The sequence below is a fragment of the Lithobates pipiens genome, unplaced genomic scaffold (assembly GCF_037356315.1).
Source record: "Lithobates pipiens isolate NorthernLeopardFrog02 unplaced genomic scaffold, aLitPip1_a1.2 Scaffold_19, whole genome shotgun sequence".
NCBI classification, from domain to species: domain Eukaryota; kingdom Metazoa; phylum Chordata; class Amphibia; order Anura; family Ranidae; genus Lithobates; species Lithobates pipiens.
Window position 1 is genome coordinate 406,005,591 of NW_027507764.1, and position 16,823 is coordinate 406,022,413.

Consider the following 16,823-nt stretch of genomic DNA (forward strand, 5'->3'; position numbering starts at 1 on the left):
CCCCTCCATAGGGGATAGTATAGGTGACATTGAGGACTATCCCTGCCTTGGTCCCTCCATAGAGGATGGTATAGGTGACATTGAGGACAATTCCTGCCTTGGTCCCTCCATAGCGAATGGTATAGGTGACATTGAGGACAATTCCTGCCTTGGTCCCTCCATAGCGAATGGTATAGGTAACATTGAGGACTATCCCTGCTTTGGTACCTCCATAGAGGATGGTATAGGTGACATTGAGGACTATCCCTGCCTTGGTCCCCTCCATAGGGGATGGTATAGGTGACATTGAGGACTATCCCTGCCTTGGTCCCTCCATAGATGATTGTATAGGTGACATTGAGGACTATCCCTGCCTTGGTCCCCTCCATAGGGGATGGTATAGGTGACATTGAGGACTATCCCTGCCTTGGTCCCTCCATAGATGATTGTATAGGTGACATTGAGGACTATCCCTGCCTTGGTCCCTCCATAGAGGATGGTATAAGTGACATTGAGGACTATCCCTGCCTTGGTCTCTCCATAAAGCATGGTATAGGTGACAATGAGGACCAGCCTTGGTCCCCCCCATAGAGGATGGTGGTAGAGCAGAGTGAGAAGATCCATAGCAGGCAGTAGCTGGGTCGTGATTGCAGAGCAGGATGGAGTTGAGCCCTCCTCCCCCACACGCCCCTCTGTTTATAATGCAGAGAATAGAGCCGGGCTCTGGCACTATTCTGTAGACAAGGACGGTGAGCCGGGGCTTGCAGTCTGCTGATCGCTGTACCGGAGGATCGGATCTTCTCCATACACACATGGATACATCGGCCTGATCTGGATTATAGTGTACATCGTACAGCGGGCTGTGTGTGGATTGTATCGGGGGAGGATTACTTGATCTCAGGAGATATTATGGAGATGTCCTGCCCGGGGCTCCGATCTGTCCTCCTGACAGTGATCATCGTCTCCGGTATGTGCCCTGTCCTCATAGAACCTCATGGAGGAATAGGGGGGGTCATCGGGCTGCTATGGTGGGCTGGATCCCCCCTTAGGATCTTCTGTATAACCAGTACTGTCACAGCACCTTCTCCTAGAAAGCAGAGCTGCTCTGATCTGCCTTGCAGTCTCACTCCTCTTGCTGCAGCACATAAAATAAATATTTGGAAAGGAGCATGAAGTTTGTGATGGCCAGGGCAGATTAGTGGACCTGTGATCTTGTGTGATCTTGTCTCTTCAGCTCCTGGCCAGTGGGGAGTCAGAGAGACATGTGGGGTGACCCTTTAAATTGTTGTGTATTTGCTCACTTTATGATGCATTGTATCATGTTGTTTGTAAACATCCAGTGATAGAAAAAAAACTCCCCTAAGGTTGTTTATACTACTTAACTACCTTTTAATAAATAATAAACACTTAGGGCCCATTCTTATGGGCATGCATTGATGTGTGTATAATATAACACATGGACACTGGTGTGCATTTTAAGGCTGGCCATACATTATTAACATTTTTGTACAATTTTCCTTTAGAGTTACCAAAACCATAAATATGCGGTCAAACCTAAACACTTTCAATATTTTTGCAATCAGGCAGGCCCTTGTACTACATAGTTGAAGTTAAATCTAAAGAAAATTGAATGAGAAAATTGTATCGTGTATGTCCAGTTTAACAGTCGCTGTGCGTTATGTTATGTTGCTTTACTTTAAAAAAAAAAAAAATGAATTTCTTAATGCTATTGTTGCCATGCTTAACAATGCGCTGAAATGCCCTTTGCAAAATAGCAACATGTCCTACTTCTTTCAGTGCACACCAACCAACCAATAGGACGTACAGACAATTGCCCCTCTTCTTACATTGAATGGTCAATGCTTTATTGCAGGGGTCTCAAACTGGCGGCCCTCCAGCTATTGCAGAACTACAAGTCCTATGAGCCATTGCAAGGGCTAACAGCTACAAGCATGACTCCCACAGGCAGAGGCCTGATGGGACTTGTAGTTCTGCAACAGCTGGAAGGCCGCCAGTTTGAGGCCCCCGCTATTGGTTGTGAATGGGTCCTTAGTAAAGAAGGGTCATTGCTTTGAAATGTATGTGCAGGAGATTAGGAGCTACTTCTTTGCAGTGCATTAACACATGTGCATTAACGCATATTTTGTTGCGTGTTAATGTGCGTTTTGTTAAGGAAGCCCATCTAAAATGAATGGGCAGCTAACACGCCCCTAACATGTATACAATCACACAGGACCATACCTGCGCACAACAACACAGGTGCATCCCCTTGAAGTATGATTCCAGCCGTGGGGCCCATTCACAGCTAACACAGTTGGGTGCATTTTTGACTGCACTCCAACTTCATAGACAGTCCAAAATCAGGGTAATCCTATGGGCATAGTTCACATTATTGCAGTGTAGGTAGTGCACTCAAAAAAAATAGCGCATACTGCATTTTTTCGCACCGCAAATGCATGCAAACGCACTGCAACACATCACAGTGCACATAGAAGCCCAGGGAAAGAAAAAAGGAAGTGATCTCACAAGACAATCGCAGAAAGAAAAACATACGTCAACCAAATGTAAAATGTGCATAAAAATGCACATCAAATGCATACATGGTCAGCACAGCGAAGTGGATAGCACTTTCACCTAGCAGCAAAAAGGGTCGCTGGTGTTGTGGTTTCGTGACCACAACACCAACTGCCTGGAGTTTGCATGTTCTCCCTGTGCCCGTGTGGGTTTCCACCCACACTCTAGTCTAAAGACATGCTGGTAGGTTCATCGGATCCTGTCTAAAATTGGCCCTAGTATGTGTGTTAGGGACCTTAGATTGTAAGCTCCTTCAGCGCAGGAACTGATGTGAATGTATAACGTATATGTAAAGTGCTGTGTAAATTGACGGCACTACAAAATAAATAAAATACATATGTGCAATGAGAAAACATGCAGTAGATGTGCACAAAACAAAAACAAAAAACAAAATAAAATAGAAGCAGATGTGCAGTTTCTAGTGTGAATGGGCCCTTGGAGTTGCCCATTAGGTATCACAATTAGAGTTTTTTGTGTTGCTGAACAGGTGCCTCTCTGAAGCCGCTCTCACACCGCCACGCCACAGTCTGGACGCAGCTCGGGTGCAGTGCAGCGTACCTGTGGTTTCCGTGCTGGTTACCCCGTAGTTTCCCATAGGCTTCTATTATATCCTGCGTTTTTGTCACATTTTCTGAAAGCGCACCAAAAGTCCAGGATGCTGCATTTTTGTTTGCGCTTTCAGATAACGCACCAAATAACGAAGAACATAATGTATGTTTAAAGGAAACTGTGGGTAACCCACACATAAAACTGCAGGTAGACTGTGCTTCACCCCATCTGCAGCCAAACCGCAGTGCGCCAGTGTGAACTGTACCTAAGGCTAGGCACACACCAGCTTGTATGGTAAAACGCAGCAAGCTCTGTGATGTCCATTTAAGCCTTTTAAGTTTTGCTTTCACTGGTAACAGGTTGGTGGCTGCAGTGCTTTGTCTCCCATCTCCATAAACATACAAGTTTGCCCAGTGTTGGTGCAGTGATCCTTCGTATTACCTGGACCGTCTCGTGTCTGTAGGCACCTTAATAGCCAAGGGTTGTAAATCCTGTGTGATAAGTGCGTTCTTTATAGAGTTGGTATATTAAACTTTTTCATTTGCCTTCATGCACTGCATTTAGATGGCCCCATGTGTAGGGGGGGGGGGGGGGGGAGTCTGTTTGTTATGGGGGTATATGTTACAGTTGAGGTTTATTAACGATAAAATGTTGCCATATTTGATGTCAAATAAAATATCTCTAACCGTGACAAATCCATAGATCAGATGACCTGTCACAATGCGTGTCCTCTGGAATCTGACCTTCTACTCTTCTGCTTAATAATTACATAACCGATAATTAAATAGCTTTGGATTTTAAAGCTTGTTTATTATAGAATACATTGGTGTGGATTATTCTTGAGTGGAAAGTAAATGCACTCCATGAAGGTTCTTGATTTATTATTCATATTTCCTGTATTTGATTATAGATGGTGCTTGGAAAGTAGAAACCACAGGGCCGGAGTTCACTTGTGAGCCCCTCTAGCTGCATGTTTCCCAATACTGTATAAAGAGAGATTTACTATAGAAGTAGACTGCCGTCATCGGGACGTAAATGTGTTTACTTAAAACATCCATACGCTAGAGAAGTTTCTATTTATTTTAATTCTCTAGTAGAGCAATTGGTGTTTAATAAAGGGAGGGACAATTTCAGTTTTAGGCTTGTCATGCGACTTTGGATACATAAAGTTGCATGACAAGTCACAGCTTTATTGATTTTAACGGCATACGTTCCATTATATGCGCTATTTTGATGCGACTTGAGTGCCAGAGAGTGTAAAGTCACATGAAAGTTGCATTTAAAGCATGGTTTACAATAGCCTTGGCTGAATGGGGACTCTCCCTTCTCATTGGCTGAAACAGCAGAGGGAGCCCATTGCCATTTTGGAGTGGCACTAGTGTGAACTAAGCCTCTATAATTCACCCCCTAATTGTGTTGTTTTTTCATAAGCAAAATGTTAAATCATTTCACACTTGTGCAAAATTAAAGTAATATTAAAGCCTAGTTTTTTGGGTTTTAAAAAAAACAAAAAAAAAACAATTATGTTATACTTACCTGCTTTGTGCAATGGTTTTGCATACAGCAACCCCTATCCTCTTTTCGGGTCCCCGCTCCTCCCCCGGAGCAGTGCCCCCAGAGAAAGCTGCTTCCCCTGGGGGTACCACTGCGTGCTTACTCCTGAGCCGTTACTCTATGCGTCCATGATACACCCCTCACTCTCTCCTCATTGACCTACTGGCTGTGATTCACAGCAGTGGGAGCCAATGGGCTCCCGTTGCTGTCTCAGCCAATGAGGTGGGAGAGTCCCCATCCAGCCAAGGCTATTGTAAACCATGCTGGATCATTGGGGGCTCAGGTAGGGATTGGGGGGGGGGGTTCACACAGTTTTTTTACCTTCATGCATAGAATACATAAAGGTAAAAAAAACGTCATCCTTTAGAACCACTTTAATATAATATAACATAAGCAAAATGGCCACGAATGACCCTTAGGGAAGAATTGAGCGACTTGTGGTATTATCTGGTGGGGAAAAACGATAATTGCCAAGCTACATCAGCAGGTCCCAGTGTGTTCAAGGACTGACAGATGATTGATCACCATCTCTGGCTAGCTGCAGTGTTCATTTTGGCAGCAAATTTCGATTTAGTTTTAGTATTAGTCTTAGGACTAAAATGGCATTTTAGTTTTAGTCCCAATTTAGTCTTCTGCAGTTGTTTTCGTTTTAGTCGTGTTTATTCGACTAAATCTCCAGTACATTTTAATCGACTAAAATGTCCTACGTTTTAGTCGACTAAAATCTCCAGTACATTTTGGTCGACTAAAACTAATTTTAGTCGTCTAAAATCGAATAGGTGTAATTAAATTGTAATGCATTAGTTAACATTTCTCTACATTTTCCAAACTTATTATATACTGCTGGAGTGAAAAATCAAATATGTTATTTATTATGGTATTGAGGTATGAACATGCACTACAGACTAATGTTAATTTTGAAGTCAAATTTCAATTTAGATTTAGTCTTAGTTTTTGACTAAAATGCCATTTTAGTTTTAGTTGTATTTTAGTCATCTCAGTTGTTTTAGTCGTAGACTAAAATATATAATTTAGTCAACTAAAATGTTTTAGTCTACAAAATTAACAATGGCTAGCTGAATTTACTTTAATGTACCCTTACTGATAGCAATAAGGGCTCATTCACAACATATATAGCTCCCAACTGTCCCTGATTTCAAGGGACTGTCCCTGATTTGGAGCAATGTCCCTCTTTCCCCCTCATTTGTCCCCGATTTTGGTCTGATCCATATAGTAGTATATAAAATGCACTTTTTATCTTTCAAAAAGCGTTTCCCAGTGCTAAACCTTTCATTTAAATTCTAAATTGCTGCATTTATAAATGTTAAAAACCAATATAAAGGAACAGGAGTGGCAAAAAAAGTCCTTGTGGATTTAATTAACCTTTTTTTGGGATAATTCTCCTTTAAGGGGGTGTGTCAGGAGGGCGTGTTTTATTCCTACATACGTTTGCAAGTAGGTGTCACTCATTCCCATCTCAAAATGTTGGGAGGTATGCAACATACTGTATATGCTGAGCTGTGCTGGGAAATCTTGGCCATCACCGTCGCAATGCATAGATAAAGCAGTTTACAGTTTTGCATCCCCAATGCATAGACAAGGCACTCCCGCATTTTCAGTTCACTAAAAATAAATTAGGCCATACATTGCTAAAAAGAAGTCGCAATGCACCATTCATGGTGCACCAGAATTGCTACTTTCACAGCACACACCAGTAGAATGTCGCCACTGGTGTGAATGAGCCCTCAAATGTGCTAAGCTAATAAAACAAGGAAACCACAATCCCTGCCGGAAAATCAAAACTAGACCAGGACTTGCATGGCTTCATTACAATTCTGAGAGTTTGATCCGTGTAAGCCAGGGGTAGGCAACCTGGGGCCCTCCAGCTGTTGTGGAACTACATTTCCCATGAGGCATTGCAAGGCTGAAAGTTACAATTACTCCCAGAGGCATGATGGCATTTTTAGTTCTGCAACAGCTAGAGGGCTCCTGGTTGCCTACCACTGGTGTAAGCATTTGATGTTGAATGATACTTTTACCATCATTAACCACTCTCCGACAGCTGATCGTCCATGGGCGTCCTGGGCTTTGTGGTGCTATATCTGAATAATGAAGTTACAGGTATCATTCAGATATCATCGTTTTCCGCCGACGATTTCTTACACTGTAAGAATGATCATAGCTGCTGTTCACCCGCTAGATCGTTCTTACGGGCGGCGAGAGGGGATGATGCCCTCCGGTATTTCTACCGACTTACCATTGCGATCGGTGGGTCGGAGAATGGATCCGTCGGCCTCTATGTCCACCATAGAGATTTATGGCGGACCAGATGGTCGATGGAGTCATTATGATCGTCGGGGGCCGGGCGCAATGTTATGACGTCACGCCCGGCCTCTGCATTAAAAAGAACGGCGCTGCCTCGGCTGGGAAGTCGTGATTTTTTTATTTTTTTATTTGAGGTTTCCCAGCCTAGAGGTGAGATGTGGGGTCTTATTGACCCCATATCTCACTGTATATAGGTCCTGTCATACCATATTCCTATTACAAGGGATGTTTACGCTCCTTGTAATAGCAATAAAAGTGATCAAAACAACTTTTTTTTTTTTAAGTGTCAAATTTGATTTTTTTTTTAAAGTGCCCCTGTCCCCGTGTGCTCACACGCAGAAGCGAACGCATACGTAATACTGTTCACATATGAAAACGGTGTTGAAACCACATGTGAGGTGTCACCACAAACGTTAGAGTGAGAGCAATAATTCTAGCCCTAGACCTCCTCTGTAACTCAAAACATGTAACCAGTAAAAAAAATGTAAAGCGTCGCCTATGGGGATTTTTAAGTACCGAAGTTTGGCGCCATTCCACGAGCGTGTGCAATTTTGAAGCATGACATGTTAGGTATCTATTTACTTGGCACAACTTCATCTTTCACATAATTGGGCTAACTTTACTGTTTTTTTTTTTTTTTAAAGCATGAAAGAGTTTTTGTTCCAAAAAAAACGTGTTTGAACAATTGCTGCGCAAATACCGCGTGAGATAAAAAGTTGCAATGACTGCCATTGTATTCTCTAGGGTCTTTGCTAAAAAAAAAACATATATAATGTTTGGGGGTTCTATGTAATTTTCTAGCAAAAAAATGATGATTTTTACATGTAGGAGAGAAATGTCAGAATTGGCCTGGTGGGCAAGTGGTTAAATTGTATGTTTGGGCAAATAAAAAATAAAAAATGTAAGCCCTGGGTTCTGCTGGAGACTTCCACAACCTAATGTTCCGCAACTCATCCCACGGAGATTGCCGTTACTTAAGACGGGTGCCTCCCAGGTGGTGCCGGGGCTTCCGGGATGGGCGGTTGTCCTCTCTTTTCCCCTTTTCTTTTTTTTCTATTCTATTCCCTACCCCGCTTCTTTTCTCTAAACTAGACTTTTCTCAACCTTCTCACTATATCTATCTTTCTCTTCCTCCATTGGTTAATGTGCCTTTATACAGGCTAGACCCTATCGCATTTGCTGAATTATACGATAACTCTGTATACAGGCAAAGGTTGTAAGCCGCACAAGCTGGTATCGAGCTTGGCCTTTGGCTGCATAATTTTTTGTTTAAATGCCTGAAGTATTATCATGACAATAACATGTATTTTCCTGTACTGTATCTTGTAAATTCCTTTTTTTTTTCCCCCTTTCTTGAAAAATCAATAAAAATTGTCAGTTAAAAAAAAAAATATTCAATACGTCTCTCCAATACATGCACATTTCTCCTTGATTTGTCTCTGCAGGTACAGATAGATACCTGTTGATCCTGACAAAAATCTAGGCAGTCCATAACGGCCTGTGCACTCTGCCTCCACTTCAATAAAGGTCTCAAGCAGTGTCATTAGCTTTGCCTGGGTAGCCCTTGCAGGACTACAGAATCCCTTCCCCCATGATATAAAGATGGAGGTGGGGGGTTAGCAGGGAGGTGTTCTGTAGTCCAAATCAGGAGCTAGAAGAAGTGACAATGCAGTACAGTACAGTGAGTGAGCGCTGTCACCTTAGAACTGGTAGTGTGTTGCTGGCAGGCTTATCTCAGGTGAAAATAAAAAGAATAAAAGCGAGACTGAATGCAATCATCACAGCTAAGGACTGGTGGCTGCAATGTATCACATTTTCCGTCTTTGGTTTACTTTAAGCTGTTGTGGGATTAATTATAAAGACAGATCATGCATTGAGCATTCTACGCAACTGGTGAAGAAAAGTTTACAAAAGTGGCAATTTGAAGTCCGCCATATGTTTGTACAAGTATCATTTGATCAAAGATTCCGATGTAAAGAATAAAGAAGTACGGTTGATAGTATATGCAGCATATTCAAGTGTAAAAGTTACATTCATAGGAAAAGGAGAACAATCTGGCGGGTGAATCTTATCTCATACATGTTATACATAAAGAATAACCTGAAATATCATTTTCATCTTTGATAACTATCACGTTTGCTTTAAATGCCCCTTTTATGTATAGGAATTTTACACACTGCGGGCGAATTTTAAAAAGAAATGATCTTTAAAGTGTACTGTATTATGTCACGCTCGGCTGAATGTTTGACGAAACACGTTTGCTGGTCTAGTTCAACAATCACGTTTTCAGGGCTTTAATAAACTACCCTCTCAGTGTAAAACTCTTTGTAGAATATGCCGTTATTTCATAATCGAAAGAATTTTCAGAATTCCACTGTTTATTTATTCCACACTCTCTCCTTCATATTAACAGCTTGGTCCCTGCAGGGATAACATGCAGAATTCCATTGTATAACGCCATCAAAGAGATAACTTACAGCGTATTTTAACTTTTGCAGCCCGATTGCGATAACACCTACTTTATATTTGTTACATGTTCCCATTCGCATAACAAAACATAAAAAAAAAATAATAATAATTAAAAACACTGCTTACATTTTTTACTTGTGGAAAAATCCTGCTTAGATCTCTCCTTTTATATAATGTTAAGTAGAGTGTTGGGGAGTTATGTTTAACATAAATTAGGAACATCTGTAACGTGCTGGCAGACCTCATTATCAGTTGTAACTAGATGTGGAAACTGTCTGTTCTAACATATTGTTAAAGCGGAGTTCCACCCAAAAGTGGAACTTCCACTCATTTGTCTCCTCTTCCTTTGTATTTTGGTTTTGTGCGGCCCTAGGCCTGACTAAACTCGTGCATCCTCCAATTTAAATATGGCCCACCCCTTTCTGTCAAGGCCACACCCCTTGCTGTTTAAGACCCGTCCCAAAATTTTCATGTGGGGACACTAGTTCTGGGGGCCTGGGGGGGGGGGGAGGCAATGGATTCCCTTAATTTGCATAGATTTCCTATCACTTCCTTTTTGGCATTGGAGCAGAAAGTGAAGGGTAATCTCTGCAATGGGACAGGGATGGTAAAAAATTAACTGACAGGGACTATAACTCTCTCTTATTCTATCCAAAACGAAAAAAAAAAAAGTGTTGCCTATAGTTCTACTTTAAGCACAAATTTCTGATAATTTTATGGAGAGGATTAAGAAGATATAACCATGCAAATGGTGCAGCAGAAAACTTATAGCACAGTGAGGAAGGTATGTGGTCCAGGATGAGAGGACAGTCAAAATTAGAAGCAGCGCTACCCCCCCGCCCCCCACCAGTTGCGGAATGCCAGCCACCCGCATACCGCAAGCAGTGCGGCCGCTTTATGGGGGCGCTAGACTAATTTGCCTCTGAGCCCAGGCCGCCCCATAAGACTAACAGTGTAGGACTCTTTCTGTGCTGCCCCCCTGCAAAGTGCTACCTTAGGCCTTGGCCTTGTCGGCCTAGGCCAGAATACAGCTTTGCCTATAGGTACAACTGGAACATGAAGTTTTACAACCTCTTTAAGGGCTAGGGTTAGGGTTAAATGTTAACCCATACTCTAACCTTAACCCTAGCCCTTAACCCTAACATTTAACCCTAACCCAAGCCCTTAACCCTAACATTTAACCCTAACCCAAGCCCTTAACCCTAACATTTAACCCTAACCCAAGCCATTAACAACAGCCCTTAACCCTAACATGCGACTTTGGACCCATAAAGGTTTTTGCACTAATTTGATGCTGTTTGAGTGCCAGAGAGTGACATTAAAGTCGCACTACATGAACAGAACTGTTATACTTTCCTATTAGCATAAAAAACGCGAAATGCATCAAAATGCCAAGTCTATTACACACAAACCGCAATCTGCTGCGGGAAAAATAAGTCCCTGACCCTTTCCAAAAATGCAGCTGCTGAAAAAATGCATAGATTTGTCCCTTAGGAAACAATGTTAAACGGACTGCACTAAAAAAAATGCATAGATGTGAACCTAGCCTTATACTTTAGGGTGAAGACCTGCTTTAGGGACACAAGGCTAGTAATGGCAGCCTATATATTTCTGTCATGACAAATGTACGTACTTTAGCATGCCCTGAAAATATACAGGGTGGGCTCTTACTGGCTGTTCTGGGCACCCCCGACACTTTCTGATAAATGAGGCCCACTTTCCCATAGTTTGTTTATGAGAAGGCTGAGTGACAAGGGGGTGGTGGAGACATACAACAGTTTCATGTTTGCGATTATTAGTATTGGTTGTGCAAGCACAGGCTTAGGGGCACTTAGCAGTGTTTTCTTAGGAAGCTCTGTATTCGTAATGCTGCGTTGCCTCCATTGTCATTCTTCAGTCAGTTGATTTCCCTTAGTGCTTAGTGGACTGAAAGAAATTCTGTCTAAAAATCTTGCAGAGCAATCCAGGCATTTATCACATTGGTCTGAAGGTAAAGTTCTCCTTGTCAGTTTTGTTTGCAAGCTTTTCTTTGTGCTCGCTCGGCTCAGTCAGCACGTATTTAGCGGCGTTTGAATGAAGAATATGATTTCCTTGTGAGCCATGAGAAGAGTTGCTTGCCAGGAGCATGCTGTTTGACTTTAGTGCATTAATCCCAGCTGTTTATCCTCCGCCTTGTGATATCCAATCAATCTAGAGCATTGTCGGAACCTGCTTGCCAGAGATTTGTTCCAATTCTTCTTTTTTTTTTTTCTGCTGTTCTTTCAGAAGTTTTTGCCCGTGCTTTTAGCTCGTTCTGTTCACACACTTTTTTTTTTTTTTATGTTATTTTCAGAAACTGTCCAGAAAGATGTCTGAAAAAGATCAGATGTGCTAAAGACATTCCTGTGCTTGAGAAACAGGCAGAAGGGACGGTATTAATTAAAGTATGAACTAAAGGCAAAAAATATATATTTTAGTTTTAGATAGAGAGGGAGTAGACTCCCTGGCAGGCTTTTACTGCTGTCTGTGACCCCTTTAGGTAGGTTCACCTTCTGTATGTCCTATTTAATTTTATATGCAATGTGAGCGTGAAAGAAAATCCCACATTTTGGACTTGGATCTGTCCCCACATAGTAATAGAGGGGAAAACTTCTAGTCGGGACACTGGTTCTGGTGACAACCAGGGACTTCCTCTCACTTCCTCTTTGGCTATGGGGCAGGAAGTGAAGGGACAATATTCACAGTGGGACACAAATCCCAAATTTTGGGTTGTCCCAAGAAAAGTAAAAAAGGGGGGGGGGGCTAAGGAATTCCCTTAATTTGCAGGCATTTTCTCTGACTTCCTGTTTTGACTATATGTTAGGAAGTGAAGGTAAATCTCCCTAATGGGACTTATATGACAAAACTAAAACTGTCTCACTATCCAAAATGATAAAAAAAAAAGAAGTTTTGCCTATAGTTCTTCTGTAAAAATACACTACCCTTGAAGGACACCTGTAAAGACAGAAATACGGAGACTATTGTTGAGTTGAGTTGCACCTTGGCAAGTCCTTTACCCAGCAGGGTCCCGACGCACTTACAAACGCATACCAGGGCCAATTTATAGACAGGATCTAATTAACCTACCAGCATGTCTTTGGAGTGTAGGAGGAAAACCCACACAGGCACAGGGAGAACATGCAAACTCCATGCAGATGGTATCATGGTTGTGATTTGAACTAGCGACCCTATTGCTGCTACCCTGTTTCCCCGAAAATAAGACCTAGTCTGATTGTCGATGATGGCTGCAATATAAGTCCTACCCCTCAAATAAGCCCTAGTTAAAGTCCTTGTAGGGCTTATTTTTGGGGAAACAGGGTAGGGCTTATATTGTAGCCATCACCGACAATCACGCTAGGTCTTATTTTCGGGGAAACAGGGTAGGTGAGAGTGCTAACCACTACACCACTGTGCACGTCCAACTGTTCACTTTCTTAACCACTTCCCGCCTGGCCTATAGCAGAATGATGACTGAGCGGTGGTTCTGTTATCCTGACTGGACGTCATATGACAGCGCGGTGATCAGTAATGTGGCGTGCCAGACTGACACACTGCAACTCCAATCGTGGTAAGGAGCCTCTGGCCCATCAGTAACACCTGTCAGTACCTCATCATCAGTGCCCTCTATTAGTGTCCATCAGTGCCACCTGTCAGTGCCCAGTGCCACCTGTCAGTGCCCATCAATTCTACATATTAGTATCAGTGCCCCCTCATCAGTGCCTATCAGTGCCCATCAGTAAAGGAGAAAACAACATTTTATAACAGAAATTAAGGAAAACTTTTTTTTCTCAAATATTTTGGTAATTTTCTATTTTTTTTACCAAAAAATAAAGACTGCAGAGGTGATCAAATGCCGCCGAAAGAAATCTCTATTTTTGGGAAGAAAATGATAAAAATGTAGTTTGGGTGCAGTGTTGCATGCCTGCACAATTCTCACTCAAAGTGTGACAGCGCTGAAACCAGAAAATTGTTCTGGGCAGAAAGGGACGAAAGTGCTTGAAAAATACAGGTATGAGCACCAGACCAAAATGAATGAAAGAGTCCAAGATAACTATTGTTGGTAAGTAAATTATATAAAGATAGGGAGTTTGTTCTGTTTAAAGCTGTATAGCCAAAGCTATTTTGGCAATACTTCTGGAGATCCCATTTTCAGCTAAAAGCAGGCTAAAGTCCGCTGTTGTCTGACATCACTCAGCCAAGTCAAGTTAGCGAAAGATCCCAACTTTACAGTTGGGATCCACCCAGTGAGCTGCTTAGAGCCTGAGCCAGCCACTCCCGCCTCTCCACAGCCCAGTGCTCTAGTGAGCACTGAAGGAGCAGAGTAGAGAGCCAGTGACTGACAGTCACTGGCTCTCTGCAAGCTGAGAACTGATCAATCAGCTGTCTTTGATCGCTCAGTTCTCAGTCTTAGAGTCGTGAGGGACAGAAGCTGCATCCATCTAAATGTTTTTTTTATTATTTATTTTTTTTACAAGCCCATATTTCTCTTTTAAACCCCAGCTCCTTCAGCAAGCAGAAATGTATGTTTTTTGTTTTGTTTTTTAATTATTGCTCCTAAGCCAGAAAGACATGCCCCGGGTCTTACAGCCCCCTGGAATACTTACAGCGCATCTCCTAGAAGGCTGCACAATTAGGCACACTGAGCAGACAGAGGGTGCAATCAGCTCATCATCGGTAGCTGGTTGCCTGCATCAGGAAGAGGAAGCAGCAGAAGAAGAGGACCAAGATGGAGGTGCAGGACCCTGTCTATGTCAGCAAAACAGAAGATTGCAGCAGGACAATGTTGGAATCGCTGGGTGGGTCAGTATGGGTTTTGAAAATAGCGCAGTCAATACAGTTAAGAGAGGAGAACAACAAAATGGAGTGTGGGGACTAAATAAGATTAAATAAGACTTTAAAACCTGTTCTAATATAGATCTGTAAGGCCCATCTAAGTTTTGTCTGGTGTTGAGCCCCTAATGAAGAGAGCAGGGTGTTGAGCCCCTAATGAAGAGAGCAGGGTGTTGAGCCCCTAATGAAGAGAGCGGGGTGTTGAGCCCCTAATGAAGAGAGCGGGGTGTTGAGCCCCTAATGAAGGCAGCGTGGTGTTGAGCCCCTAATGAAGGCAGCGTGGTGTTGAGCCCCTAATGAAGGCAGCGTGGTGTTGTGCCCCAATGAAGGCAGCGTGGTGTTGTGCCCCAATGAAGGCAGCGTGGTGTTGAACCCCAATGAAGGCAGCGTGGTGTTGAGCCCAAATGAAGGCAGCGTGGTGTTGAGCCCTAATGAAGGCAGCATGGTGTTGCCACCGAAATGTGTTGGATCATTTTGTTTAATTTAGCAATAATTAAAATGATTTGGGGTCTGCTGCTCTTTTCTGTATTTCCAAGGTTTGAGCTACTGTTGGGTTCCCATTTAGGGAAGCCTTTCTGTATGGGAAACACCCTGCCAGAACTATTGAGCTTGTGTGAATTTTTGACTGGACAAGTTTGAACCCTCCAAGTGCCTTTTTAAATAGGTTGTTCTGGAGTTATTGCTAACTTTATGTTCGGTGCTTGGCGGTGATGCTATCCCAATAAATTCAATATTTTCAAAGTCACTTTCCCACAACAAGTATGCAGATCAGGAGTTCCAACCTCACTCCGGCTTCGTATGTTGCCCTATTATTCTGGCTCAATGACCAAAACTGTTAAACCAGAATAGCAACATAACAGCCAGACAACTTGTGTTCATGGAAAGCTTGGTTCTTGAATAAGGTTATATGTGCAAATTTTAGGTGATAATGGTACAATGTAGCTAATGTATATGGACCAAGGGTTCACCTTGGATTGGCCTGTCTTTTGAAGAATGGATAACTGTAATTAGTGGCTGCTCCACCAGACCTTACACGTCTATTTTCTTTGTTTTGTAACCATACTTGCTACTACTGCTTATTTTCACTGACTGAAGGAAATGCCCTATCAGCTGTGCAAGAAAAACCATGACCCTCATTCTAATAGGCAAGACCGAATTCTCAATGACACTGATGCTGTGGCTGAAAGCTAACCATGCTCCCCAACTCTAATTATGGACTGTTTTATTCCCAAGGAATGAAGCTCAGAGCAAGGCAAAGCGGACCCCCCTGTGCTTATCACATTTTTGTTAATCAGTGAACAGATGGAGTGGAATGTTGTATTATTTCTATTAGGTTCATTCACATCTACAGAGGTGAGCAAGCGTGAGTACATTTCAGCGTGTTTTTCAGGTGTTCCCACATGTTGTGTGTAGGGTTGATTTCATTGCATAGGTGTTAACCTAGCCTTCAAGCTCTTGCACGTGGGCAAGATCTGAATGCAGCCAATTGCTTCTAATGGGCCTGTACGCACAAATATCAGTAAAATAGTTCCATGTTTAGCATAGAAAGAAAAAAAAAACTCCATTACTGGTTAGTATTTTAAGGACGTATGCACATATGTAAACTCCTCCCCCCTTAAAGAATAGACTATATTATTTGAATATTGCCCTTCTGCAAGCTAGAAGTATTTTCATATGTTTACATGTGCATATACACATTTAAGCGAATACACTATATGGACCATACTTTTTTTGTACGGGAAGATTAAGCATTCATACATCAGTAACATGTGCAAGGACTCTCAAAGTGATTTAGTTATCGCAGTATTTTTTTTTTTTTATTGGAGATGTGTTCTGTTGGGACAGTTTTTACAACATTTGTTCATGTTTAGTCATCAATCATCTTTTTTATTCCCATGTAAAAATAACCAACACATGGCATACCAAATTCTTGTCTTCATGCGTATTTGGGATCTACATTTCAATTGCATTAGGTAGATTAGGTCACTAGGGAAGTGGTCTTGTGTGATTTGACCATTACAGAGTAATGTAGAGCAGTTTTTTCCATAGGACTCAATTTCTATGTAGTGTGATCCAGTTGGTCTTATATTGCCACCATCATTTTTTTTTTTTTGGCAAGTGCAGTACGCACCTTTATAATGCATGTGATTTTGTATAATTTGTACAAACTTTATTTAGGAGTAACAACTGGTTACTCTTATGCCCCATACACATGATCGGACTTTCCACCAACAAAACCGTGGATTTTTGTTTGAAGGTTGTTGGCTCTAACTTGACTTGCATACACACGGTCACACAAATGTTGGCCAACAATTATGAACCTGGTGACGTACAACAAGCTGAGAAAAAGGAAGTTCAATAGCCAGTGCGGCTCCTTCTGCTTGATTCCGAGCATGCGTCAACTTTTGTGCAACAGACTTGTGTACACACAATCGTAAAGTCCGGCAACAAAGTTTTGTTGGTGGAAAATTTGAGAACCTGCTAGCCAACATTTGTTGGTGGAAAGTCTGACAGCAAATGTTCGA

The 16,823-nt window shown here is 42.2% G+C and overlaps 1 protein-coding gene across 1 annotated transcript in view; it reads left to right on the top strand.

Moving 5' to 3' along the window:
* Positions 1 to 694: 694 nt before the first annotated feature.
* Positions 695 to 16,823, top strand: part of APCDD1 (APC down-regulated 1) — a 74,505-nt gene continuing 58,376 nt past the window's right edge. The window contains 1 exon segment of the mRNA XM_077492446.1: positions 695 to 946. Within this exon segment, the coding sequence (XP_077348572.1) occupies positions 889 to 946 (58 nt within the window). The 5' untranslated portion in view covers positions 695 to 888.